Source organism: Eutrigla gurnardus, assembly GCF_963514095.1.
Source record: "Eutrigla gurnardus genome assembly, chromosome: 22".
Classification (NCBI taxonomy): domain Eukaryota; kingdom Metazoa; phylum Chordata; class Actinopteri; order Perciformes; family Triglidae; genus Eutrigla; species Eutrigla gurnardus.
This window is the reverse complement of record NC_139933.1, coordinates 2137875-2150898: the sequence shown is the minus strand read 5'-3', so window position 1 is coordinate 2150898 and position 13024 is coordinate 2137875. Positions and strand designations below refer to the sequence as shown.

General features: G+C 41.9%; 1 protein-coding gene across 1 annotated transcript; it reads right to left on the bottom strand.

The window, feature by feature from the left end:
* Positions 1 to 7917: 7917 nt before the first annotated feature.
* On the bottom strand, positions 7918 to 9034 carry LOC311008381 (urotensin-2 receptor). Its single transcript, XM_084002028.1, has one exon. It carries the CDS (start codon positions 9030 to 9032, stop codon positions 7923 to 7925), a length of 1110 nt encoding a protein of 369 aa, XP_083858154.1. The 5' UTR covers positions 9033 to 9034; the 3' UTR covers positions 7918 to 7922.
* Positions 9035 to 13024: the final 3990 nt, after the last annotated feature.

Genomic DNA, 13024 nt, shown 5'->3' with positions numbered 1-13024 from the left:
GTTAAGGTCAAATAATTTAGCTTTCAGCTTACAAACCAGGTTAAATGCCTCTTACCTCTTTAAGAAGTGAGCACAGTTCGGTACCCAGATGAATCCTCCATTTATGCCTCTATTGCTGGCTATGAGACATCTTATCTGCACTTCCTCTGTGAGCCAGACGACGGAGGAATCGCCCGATTGATCAAACACTATTACGGCTCAAGGAGTCATCGTGTTTGCCTTTTATTCTTTTCCACACAACTGCTCAGGAACCATTTCCATTCTCATTTCTGCTTTATAGGTTCTGGAGGTGAATTCATCATTTAGTGTGTAATAGATATGGCAAAAAAATATGAATTATAATTTGAATGCATAATGTGTTCAAAGTTAGTAGTGTTTAAGTTCCGAAATGTTATTAAAATGTTCTGGCTGTAGTATCCTGTTACTCTGCAGGCAAAAGTGCAAGAGCATTAATAGTCAAAGAGTGCATAATGATGTGTTTTAGGCCTTGAATAATAAGGTGGACTTCACTTTGCACTTGGTAATCCTTGACTGGGGGACTTGGTCTTGACTTGGTACCTGAGTCCGGACTTCTTGACTTGCAAAACACTGACTTTGGCAGTAAGATTGCCAAAGTCAGGTTACTTCCTTCACTGGTTGCAAAAACTTGAGGCTTCAAAACTAGTCCACAAACCAAAGGGTGATGACTACTTCTATTTCTTATATACCTTCTATGCTCATTATCAAATCATAAATGTAGGATACAAATCTAGAAAATTTTAAGTACTTATTTACTCTCCTTTCAGCGCAGGAGTCCACCAAGGAGGATATCAGCCTCCATAGCTGCTGAATGCTTCACTACTTTCAGCAGCAAGTCTCCTCCACATGTTTTGTAAAGTATAGATGATTTGTATTTAAAGGGCAAACACACTGGTGGTCCTCGCTGTGCTTGTAACATAATTCCTACATCTTTGACTCGGGGTGAACAAGACGTACTTCCGACCTCGCCTCCACTGCGAATACACTGACAGCTACTATAGCACAATATTGCTCTTCTCAGCCCTCGAGGGACCTATTAATACATCCATAAATTAGTGTCGAGGGAAGCAGAACAGTCGTCCTACACGTGGAGGCGGACTGTGGGCGATGTTTTCTAAGAAAATAGCAACACAGCAGGGAATGTGAAGGCATCAGTGTCATTCACCCCCGTCACACGTTTCTGCACCTTGGTCAACGTCTTTAATCTACTCAAATAATGAGTCGTAAACCTGAAGTCGGTGGGTGGTTTTGCCATCACAGGAGTTATTGATCCCTGTTAATCCTCCACGTAAACGCCCCCGGTCAGTGTAGCGAGGCACACAATGACGACGTGGTGCTCTTGTGACACGTATCGATCAGCCGGGTTAGAGGATTCTTTAAAGGTCTAAACGTCAATGGAGGTCTTTTTATCGCGTTTGTTCACCACCTCTTTAATGCTGTCAAGATTAGTTAATGATTTCTGTTGCAGAAGATTGTAAACTTTCTTGCAGTTAAGAAGTTTTCATCGAAACCAAAACGTCAGCTAAAAGTCTTCAGTGCTAAACATCTCTTGGGTCCAGACCTTTGAGTCTGCCATCATGGTCCGCCAAACCGTCACAATCTTGGGTTTTATTCTGCCCCACTACGATGGTTTCACCTGTCTTTCTTTAGCCCAATTCTGATTATTATTATAATATACCAGCCCTTCCTTTGTTCTTCGTTGGTTTGTCTTGATTTCTGCAGAGTTACGTTCCAGTTTGCCTGAGTCCTTGTCTGCTGTTTTTCCTGCCTGTCTCGTCGGGAAACCAGCCTGTAAGCTATTTCTTTTCAATCATAGCTTACATTCTGCTCCCTCCTCATCTTTCTCCGGTTCGGGTCTGTCCCCTGTTGCCTGCTCTCCAAACTGTGACAGAATCACTATTGATCCAGTTAGCTCTGCAGGGGGGCCCAACGATTAGCCAATCAGTGCCATAGCTATGTTGCCTCAATTATCACCTGATGTAGTATTTTGTTTTACCTTAAACTCCACTCGTTGAAACCTGGCAAAACCAGCACATTGGCTTGGCTATACATCCATGTTTCAGACCTGTAGTGATTGATAAGGAAGAAGAGTCCGACTGAAGACTTTTGTAGCCGCTAAAGAACCTGGCAAACGGTGAAATACCCCCATAAGTGCTGCCAAGCATTAGAAGTCTTCTCTCAGACCACTTGCGTTGCAATATGCTGACACATATATAATGGTACATTTATTATGGAATATTTGCTGAATGATGCCATATAAACGGCCTACTCCTGCTTTTTAAGGAAATCTGAACAAATAATGGCTTTGTGATACAATCTCAGCCCCAAAGGGCTTCGATTTCCAGCCATGAACTGTATAATTAATTGCACTGCGTCTGATTGTAACCACCATTATTATCATTGGCAGTGTAAACTGACCACATTACACACCAGAATCCCACCAGGGCCAAGTGAGGAGTCTGGACTCTGCTGACTTGACAAATGCCCATTTAATGAATCTCCTGGAAGTGCACACAACTGTAAACCTTTCTTAGCAGTAAAGGCGTCAAATGTCTTCTGAAAGGGCTCTATCCAGAACCATTTTCTTCTAAAGAACCCTTTATTGTAAGAAACGGTTGTCTCAAGGATTGTTGAAAACATGGGTGTTAACAGGGAACGGCCACAATCAAACTCCCAAAAACCACAATTGTGAACCGCGATTGCTGTAGGTTACACCACATCAGCACTGATCCTTTAGGGGTCTTGATCAAACTATTGGGTTGTTGGTAGAACCCTCTGGGTGGGTTCTTGTTAGCACCCTCAAAAGGTTCAGGATAGAACTCCAGAGATGGTTCTTCTTTACTCAATAGAAGGGCTATCTGTAGAACCTCTCTAAGGGGGTTCTGGGTGGAACCTTTCACAGATGGTTCGACAATATAAAGGGTTACAACCTGTATCTTGGGTTCTAGGTAGAACCAGCTGAAAGGGTTCATGATTTAACCTTTACAAAAGTTCAGGAACAAAAACAAAAGTTCTCCTATGAGGACAGGCCAAGCCAGGAATCCTATATGGTTCTCGTTGGATGGTGGTCCAGATCCACTTAGAAAGCCTGGGAAGTCAAGCTCATGTAATGTGTAACTCCACAATGTCGTTCACAAGTCAAATAACACACAGATTGAACTAATAGTAGAATCTGAGAGACTTTATATACAGAAATGGAGTATCTCAGAATGACTGTGGCCCTGATCACACCTACAGAAAAGGTGTTAAGATACTAATACTAATACTAATACTAATACTAATACTAATATTCTTAGAACATAAGTTATTTTTGTGAATAACTTCCTCCACTGAGAGACGAATGTTATCACATATTTAATAGCAGACATCACAGCTGAAATTAATTCAAGTCACAAGCTCAAACACCTACACCCACCTTTAGCTGGAGCACCGAGTCATGCTTTGATTAATGTTAAAACTACAATCTCAAAGCACAAAAGCGCAATTATCCGTAAAGATTAAAAGTCTTCAGTTTCTGTCCAACAAAGGTGAAATGGCAGAGGCCTCTGATTGGATATTAACACCCGAGGAGATGACACACGCTGGCAACTTATTCTGTCATTTAAAGGTCACATCCTGCAACTGTGAATATAATTTTCACATCCGAGTGTCTCCAGAGTGAATATATGATGTTTAATTAGAAAAAGATATTTATTTAATCTATGTTGACCTATCTCTGTTCTTACCAATCAAAAGCTGTTTTGATTGTCAGGCTTTCATCAAATGGAATCGGTATATTAGTCATGAGCTATTAATATTTCTTTTTTTTTTTGCCAAAGCGTCAAACAGACTTCTACTTCTAGTGTTAAAGCTGCTTGTTGTTTTGGTTTTTGGAGTCTAGACACAGTAAGTGATTACAGCTGGGCAGAACCTGGTGGAGGATTTAGTTGCTTAAGCACAACATATTTCATATTTGAGAGATGGTGGAGACCAAAACAGAGCTACGCTTGAAACTACGACGCTCTTTACATGTCGTAGGTTTAATTAGCTTTTAGTTGACGAAGCTACTTGGTTAGGTTTAAAAGTACTTGTTTCAGCCATATATAGTACTAAAGGTTCTTTGTAGTTTGGCTTCAAATAAGTGTTTCTTACGTAAAATAACTGCACTTGTTACGCAACTGGTGTCAGTAGAAGGTCGAGAAGTTACGTAACAAAAATCAGGTAAAAATCAGCGTTGTCTGGGTTTAACACAGGACATGAACACCGGTTACCTGGGTGAAAGTATTCCTTGGACTTTCTCTGAAATTGGTGACTATCTGTAAACACTCCTACCAATATTATTGTTATATGGTGAATGCTTGTTGCGCTGCCCCCAGGTGGACAAAAAATGCATTAATGTAGCTTGAAAGGCCACAACTAATCCATATATAACTGGTTCTGATGAAACTTGGAGAGAAAGTTATAGGAGTACTTCCATCTTTTTATGGGATTAACTTTTTTATTGTTTTAAATTAATGGCCCATTATATGTCTGGCCTCGATGTAAAGACTCACATATCCTTCATAACTGGGTTTGTTATGATGATAAAGTTCTGGCTTATGTCTATAGGCTACTGTATATGAAGAATAATTAAATCTGGTCGTATTTCTCTCCAGGGGATAACAGTGTTATACTGCAGCAACACTAAAAGTACCTCTCTCTGGCTCGGGGATGAACCGGATTTTTGCAGGCTCAGGAGAGAATTCAACAAATCCCTCCTAGATTTTCTCATGAATCTTGAATGTATGCAGCCATAAGCTGGTAAGTCTCACACAGACCAGATCGTATGCAATATTTGCATGGAGTGGAATGAGGCGAAAGAGTTGTCGGGCTACGTGGGGAGAAGAGGACGGAGGGAAAAAAACTGTTTTGTGATGCACCGAGGGGGAATTGGCTGGAATGAATTCATGCATGAGTTTGTATTGTTTGACATCCAAACACAAAAAGTCAAAGTGTACCGAAGTGGGCGATGTCACATGGGACGCCGGTTTGAAAATGTCACGGCTCTAAGATATCATCTGGTTCGTATTCATGATCAAACGCCAGAAAAGCGTGAGTGTGTGTGTTCGGGAAAGTGTGCAGACATGCATAACATTCCCATCCATCATGTTTGTACACAGTTTGTTTGCTGCTCTCTGGCCCTCGCTCAGTCTGAGGAGGGGATTTTTGCAGCTGATAGTTTGTGCGAGCTGAAGGGACTTTAATAAATCAGATTAAAGTAAAAGAGCTTCTTAATTAAAGTGTTATGAACTCTCCATAAAACATGAGGTATGTGTTCGCATCACTCATTGGGATACATACGGGAACATCCTGAACAGAAGGGAGCGTCACCTTCTTCCCGCTGGGCTTAAGTCTCTGTGATTGTTGAGCAAATCACAGAATTAGTTGTTGAATTATTAAAAGAATATTGTAAGTGAGATAAGTGTCCTTATCGAGTTAAGTAGGCCACATAGTTAACATATACACTGTTGCCCATAAAGTTGGAATATTTTGTTTTCAATCCTTAAATAATTATAAATAATAATGACTAATTGCCATTGTTAGCGATGTCTCTGTTACGTCATCTAATGTTTATTATTAATTGTAAATTTGGTGATCCACTCAATTTTTGAATCTATTTTTGGCCGTTGGGCCACCTAGTGGTTGTAATGTTTATAACGTATATGGTTTGTCTTTTTGGCATCTTTTTTGGCATCACCTGTCTTTGTGTCCAGATTTAGGCTCAAATCACCTCCTCTTCACGAAATTCAGCCCCAAAGCAGGAAAATGCATAAAAGTCATTCGTTTGGAGCTTTAACGATAAAACAGTAGACTAAAAAGTGAACTTCTCACATGGATGGATTACCCACCAGTAGATTTGGATGGATTTTTTTAATGCATTTATGATGATTGTTCATTTCTATAAGGTGCTAAATAAAGTCAAAGCGTATTTACAAACAGCAGTGACTGGGCTGTTCCCATGAAATGGAGCAGATGGAGTTGAATCCGGGGAATTGAACCTCTGGGAGAACAGCAGGAAAGGGGAGGAATGTCAAATGCGTAGGATGTATATGTATGACGCTATCTTTTTACCTGGATGTGACAAAAACAAGTGTGCAATTACCCGCATCTCCTCTGCGGGTAATTTCAGTAATTGCCCGATTATGTCAACAAAGCAAGGAGAGGCTGGAATAACAACACACACAGAGGGATAGTGAGTTCATTCTCTGCTCAGGTCAGACTTTACTCCACTGTTTCTTTTCCATAGATAGTTGTTTGCTGATTTATTTATTAAAGCACTGAATGAAGTGTTTTGGGTGCATGTTGTGCCTTTGTTTGAGACTTTATAGATCAGACAGGAAGTGAGGAGAGGAAGAGAACTCAACTGCTGATGTTGCGTTACGTGTTCGGAGTCTCATCACCACACGGCTGCAGGAGCAAATCCCATGATGCACCTCCCTAATACTGGTATGTTGCACCAAGCTGCATGGTTATCACTGAGTTGATGACATTATATAAAGTGTGTTTATGCCATTTGTGCAAAGGGCAGTCAAGGCCACAGTGAGGCATTCTGGGAGCTTCGATGTAATTTAGTTTGTGATCATTTGATTAAACCCAAATGTGTTTAGAGTCGAGCTGAAGGAGAATTTCAAGATTATCTTTTGTGTTTGAGTGAAACAGGATGAGCAGGCGGGACATAATGTGGGGAAGCATTTCATTTGATGGTTGAAAAGATTAGGTCATTGATGGATGGATGTCATGACATTATTGGTTAAAATGAGTTGGTACGACCTGATATGTCTTATTTAGTTTTTCCAGGATGAAAAGGATATTGGATTAGGATATAAAATACATTGATTGACATTGATTTTTAGGATTTAAATAGGTGCACAGTATGGATGTGATCTTAAAGAGTTAAAAAGGCATTTTTCTAGAACAAGGGCCATTCAAGAATAATAAAAACACAAGTATTAAAAGTATAGTTTTGGACATGTCCACTCTATGATACAGGGCTTCAGGGAAATAGAGGCTCTCTTAACAGAACATAAACTATTATACTGTATGATTTACTTTGAGCTGCTGCAATAACATGGAAGTCTACTCTTTAAATCACGTCTGTCTAACATCTGTAATGACCAGGAAGACCTCGTCTTTAACACGGTAGCATCCTTTCCTCCTCTGAGGGAGGAATGTTAGAGTTTGGTGTGAACGTAACGTAACACTGTGAAAATACGTAATTAGTCTAAATCTCTCTGAATCTACAACGTCCGTGTGCTCGGGATGTAGCGTTACTCACGCTAACATCAGGTCTCGCTCCTTCTTTCTCTTCCTGCTGATAAAAAGAGTCGCTGGATAAAAACACATCGGATAGGATACCGTTACGTTAGCGATGGAACGTAGCTAAGTTAGCTAGCTAATTAAAGGCAGAGTAGGGAACCTGGAATAACCACAGAGACTTTGACTTTCAACGCATCACCGAACCAACAAAAGCCCCGCCCCCTTCCTTCTGACATATGTAATGTAAGCTTTGAAGAAAGGCAGAACGTCCAATCGTTTTCACCGGTCCGACTGTTTTGATTGGACGAGGTTTTAAAGTCCGCCCACGGCCAGAGATGACATTTTTAAGATCTTTTTATGTCTGAGCATTTAATGTATTCATTACTTTCAAGGATTTAAAGTAATGAATAGAATCACCTCCTCAACCTTTAACCTTTAATTTATTCATATAAAAAACTATCTTCCTTTAATAGTAAATTGCATCCTTTTAACTTAAGTTGACTCCTAGTTTGCACACTTCGGATTGAGTAACCTGAATTGCACGCAAGGGCCTGTTCTCACGCACGCCCCCCTGTTGAGGTAGTACGCGTGCACGCGCGCCGCCAGGTCATCGCCTACCTCACTGCCGCTCACTTCAGCGCGCCCATGGCCAGCGTCTCCGAGTTGAACTCGAACTGGTTGCTGGAGGACGCGGACTTGCCCCACGAGTAGAGGCTGGGCGGCCGCTGCTTGAACGACGACGTGTACCGGTAGAAGCTCCGGTGCCGGTTCTTCAGGTACTCCCGGTAGTTCTTGGTGAGCAGCGTGTAGAGGAACGGGTTGATGCAGCTGTTGCTGTACGTCAGGCTCGCCACCAGGTAGTTGATGCAGGTGTGCGTGTGCGAGGCCAGGTTCAGGGGCTTGCTGCGGTACAGGGAAAGCAGCTGCCAGATCCAGAAGGGCAGGAAGCAGGCCCAGAACACCAGCACGATGGTGAAGATCATGATCAGCACCTTCTGCTTCGGGGAGCGCTTCCCGCCCCCCCGGCTGATCGCCGCGTTGCGCTGCGACTCCAGGTAAGTGCGCGCCAACTTGACGTACAGGTATCCGATGACGAGCCCCGGGGCCATGATGCTGGTGCCAAACAGGACCGTCACGTACACTTTGTAAGCCAGGGGCGCCCAGGTGGACGCGCACATCCTCTTCACGCCGCCGTCCGGCGTGCTCTTGGTGGTCTGCGCGACCATGATGGTCATGGGCGCAGTGAGGACCAGCGACAGCAGCCAGACCACCCACGCCAGAGCCTTGCGGTAGCTCTTGGAGCGCCGCACCGTGTCCAGCGGCTTGGTGACGGCCAGGTAGCGCTCCGTGCACATGACGGTGAGGGTGAAGATGCTGGCGTGCATGGTGAGCAGGTCCAGGCTGAGCAGGATGCGGCAGCCCACGTCGCCGAAGTACCAGTCCTTCAGGAAGTAGGTGGCCACCACGAAGGGGATGGTGGAGAGGTAGAGCAGGTCCGCCACGGCCAGGTTGATGATGGAGATGTGCATGGACGCGGCGAAGCGGATCGAGTGGCACATCACCACCAGGGTGTACACGTTGCCCGACACGCCGATGATGTAGACGACGGAGAGGAGCGTGCCGAAAGTGGAAGTGATGACGAGTTCGTGGTCCACGGTCCCGGTCCCGGAGCCGCCGCCACCGACCCGCTGCGACGGCGGTGGCGGACTCGCGTTCACACTCACAGACTTGTTATTCATCCCTCTGGTTTAGTGGTTTTGGCTCCGAGGTCTCCGGCGGCGCACGAAGAAGTTTTGGGAGAAGATGCGCGCCACCGGCGCAGGTCGCGTCTTCCTGCGTATCCGTCTCCTTCTGCTGGCTGGCTGCTGCTCTTTGCTCCTGACGTCACCGCCGAAGGACACTCACACCGAACATCTTATAGAAATATGACAAAAGATATCTAACAAGATATTCAACCGCCTCATGGGCGCAACAGTAAACCTCAGCTGCGTTTAGATGGGAGAATGTGAGTGTGTGTGTGGGGGGGTGGGGGGGAGAAAGGAGAGGGATGCTGTCTTGGACACACACACACACACGCTCACACACACACACAAAAGTTTCACTGCGCGTGCACCTGAAGCCCCAGCAGGTGTTATCCGCGAGCCCGTTGAAGCTCACTTTTACGCACACATGCGTAATCACTTTAGCACCAATCAATCTACAGGCTGAGAGAGAGAGAGAGAGAGAGCTCAACGTGGCCACCTGATTGAAGATGGTTTTGATTGGATGTGATGAGTCTGTTTCTTTTCACACATCCATAAAGAAAACAATTCTATTAAATGAAGACTCTCTTCCTGGTGCGATCAATAGATTATTGGTTGTCACTATTCATCATAAATTACTATTATTGGGTATGAAATTCAAGATTATCTTTTGTATTTGAGTGAAACAGGATGAGCAGGCGGGACATAATGTTGGGAAGCATTTCTTTTGATGGTTGAAAAGATGAGGTCATTGATGGATGGATGTCATGATTTTATTGGTTAAAATGAGTTGGTACGACCTGATATGTCATATTAGTTTTACCAGGAATAAAAGGATATTGGATTAGGATATAAAAATACATTGATTGACATTGATTTTTAGGATTTAAGGTGCAGAGTATGGATGTGATCTAAAAGGGTTAAAAAGGTATTTTTGTAGAACAAGAATAATACTAAAAACAGAGGGTATAAACAGACTAGAGTAGATCATTTGAATCAGCAGGCTGCTCCAATAAGACCAGCTCCCTTAGTTAAGCTGCTACCATTATTATTATTATCATTATTATTATTATTATTATTATTAATATTATTATTATTATTATTATTATTATTATCATTCTATAACATTCTCTGCTGTTGTTATCATCAGGATTTTAGGGAGTTTTTTGCTCCCTGGAAAGTCTCGTCTTCCTGAATCAATGAGGATGTTCTGAGCCGGCAGTCACCATCTCTCCCAGACAGTGAGCTTGTCCTGAGGCTCTGTATCCACGGGTGACTGATCTCCCAGACCCACTACAGCATACTGTACCAGAGTGTGTGTGTGTGTGTGTGTGTGTTTGCAGAGCACCGGCGGAGCCATAAATATAACCGTCTTTAGTTTGGGTCGTGTTGGAGGGAAAGTGGCAGTTAACGCTGCAGCACTCACTTCAGCCTGTTCCTGTAAGTTCGTTCTTCACACACACACACACACACACACACACACACACACACACACACACACACACACACACACACACACACACACACACACGCTGCTGTTCCCAGATAACTGATTGAATCAGGCTTCCTTGCAGGAACATTTGTGTTTCCTTCTGTCAGGCAGATTCTTAAAGGCGATATGGAATCCGATGGATTTGAATCCTTTAAATAAAAGCAGCGGGTGAATGTCAGACCGACGTTACATCGCGCTGTTGTCGCTCCTGTCCTTGAAATGCTGCTGATGACATCAGGACTGTGGCGAACGCAGTGCAGTTGAGATTGACTGTAAAGCGAAGGTGTGAGCCGTAATTTATTCTGATAGAAATGTGCAAATAATGGGAGTGTGGAGAGATGGAAGCGGAGAAGACATCTGTTATAGAATTGAACTTGTGAACTTGACAGAGTAACGTTTACATTCACTTGTATCTCTGAGGTCTAACAGACGTATCCACTATTCTTCTTTCCTCATAAAACAACTTTATAAAGCTACACTAATCAATATTGTAAAGCGAGATGTCTGTCTGTCTGTCTGTCTGTCTGTCTGTCTGTCTGTCTGTCTGTCTGTCTGTCTGTCTGTCCTTTTCATATCTTGAGAACAGATCAGTCTCAGACTCGAATCAACCACATTTGTACTTTTCCAAAACATTTTCACATTTGGAAATTATACTTATTACAATAAGTTGCATGGTTTCTATTTGGTTTGACAAGGATCTAATTATGTTGACAGTTAATCAATGCCATCATTACCAATAACTCATCTTATACCTTAGAATGTCCTCAAACTGCTTGAGAATTACTGTAAGTTTTTAAGTTCATCAATTAGAGAGATTTGAGATAATTCTGGAATTCACTTTGGAAAGAGTTGCGCGTAGTTTTTGTTAACTTACATCTGTTCAAATAAAATGTACCATATAAAATCATCAAGTTACCAACATATTCAAAATAATATGCCTCATGTTCAACATATAAACATGACATTTCTACATTCAAGTCTGATATTAAAGTTAATTTTACAAATAATGTGACATTCAAGTCCAAAAAAGTAGCAGAATTTAAAACAATTATAGAATTAATGTCAAAGATTCTGGTTCATTGTTGCAAAAATATCACTTGTCTTCCAGCAGACAGATGCTGTGGAGGGAAGAGCAGTTAAATCACATCTGCTGTGTGTGTGTGTGTGTGTGTGTGTGTGTGTGTGTGTGTGTGTGTGTGTGTGTGTGTGTGTGTGTGTGTGTGTGTGTGTGTGTGTGTGTGTGTGTGTGTGTGTGTGTGTGTGTGTGTGTGTGTGTTTTCTGAATTGGCGAGTGGAAGAAGCAACATCTGCTGTTTGATCATGCGACACACACTCGACTGCCACCGATGGAAATAAGATGAGGTGTTTGATACATTATTTACAAGGTGCTTGATATCCAGATTGTGGAATAACAGGACTACGGGACGCGGGAAAGGTCAAACTCATTAGTTTGATTTTTCCCACTGAACTCACGGCGGTTCTTTGTGCCACTTCAGGGTTATTGAGAGGTTGGCTGGATGTAGAAAGAAGTGCAGAGAAGCGAATCCGCTGTATCTATCTGGATCCGACTATGTGCTCGGAATACATATGTTATTATTATACATTTGTTTTATTATTAGTATTATTTTTTCTTTATTTAGAACCATTAAATAAAAATAAAATATATATATATATTTATTTATTTTTTAAATATTTTTTAATATATATACTTTTTTATTTTTTTAATATGAATATATAAAATACAATAAAATAAAAAGCCAATTTCAACAAAATACACATTAGACTCAGCTTTTTTACATAATCTCCGAAAATGTGCATATGTGCACATTTTCCTGTTTATTCTTAGCTCATGTTGACTCTGATATGCTTAGTTTCCATAGCGACAGATATTCTGTGTACAGAACAGTTGTTTGTGTGTAATATAGCTGCTATTCTCGGCGTACTATATTCCTCTTTTAGTTTGAAAGAACACTTCCTGCCCGATAGTGTGTTCCCAGTCACATGACTTTTCTGTAGACCCACCTGTTTATACATTTGCAGAAAAACGAATATTGCCAATCCAATATATATATATATATTCTTATTTTCAGTTCCAGATATAAAACACAGTTTATGCAGTGATCAACTGGCTCTTAACTCAACATCCGACTGTAAGTTTATTTTGATATTTAAAATGTTTACTAATATTTTGAATGCAGGATTTGATTTGTAGCAGACTATTTCTACATTGTAGCATTTCTACTTTTACTTCAGATTAATATGTATTCCACAACAGGTTCAATTCAGACTGAACAGGCCAAAGTGACAGGGAATCCATGTTTTTATTGGAAAATAAGTCTGATTCTGTATTTTCACACCAACAACATAAAGGCTTTCACACTGACTGAATACTGAAAGCCCACAGCTCATGATTAGCAGGGCAGAAAGTCACTGTAATACATCATACTGTATGAGCTGCAGCATGTTGGACATTTTTATTCATAGCACGGAAAGATGA

Coding starts and splice junctions, on each gene's coding strand:
- LOC311008381 (XM_084002028.1), bottom strand. CDS start 9,032: ATGAATAACAAGTCTGTGAGTGTGAACGCGAGTCCGCCACCGCCGTCG.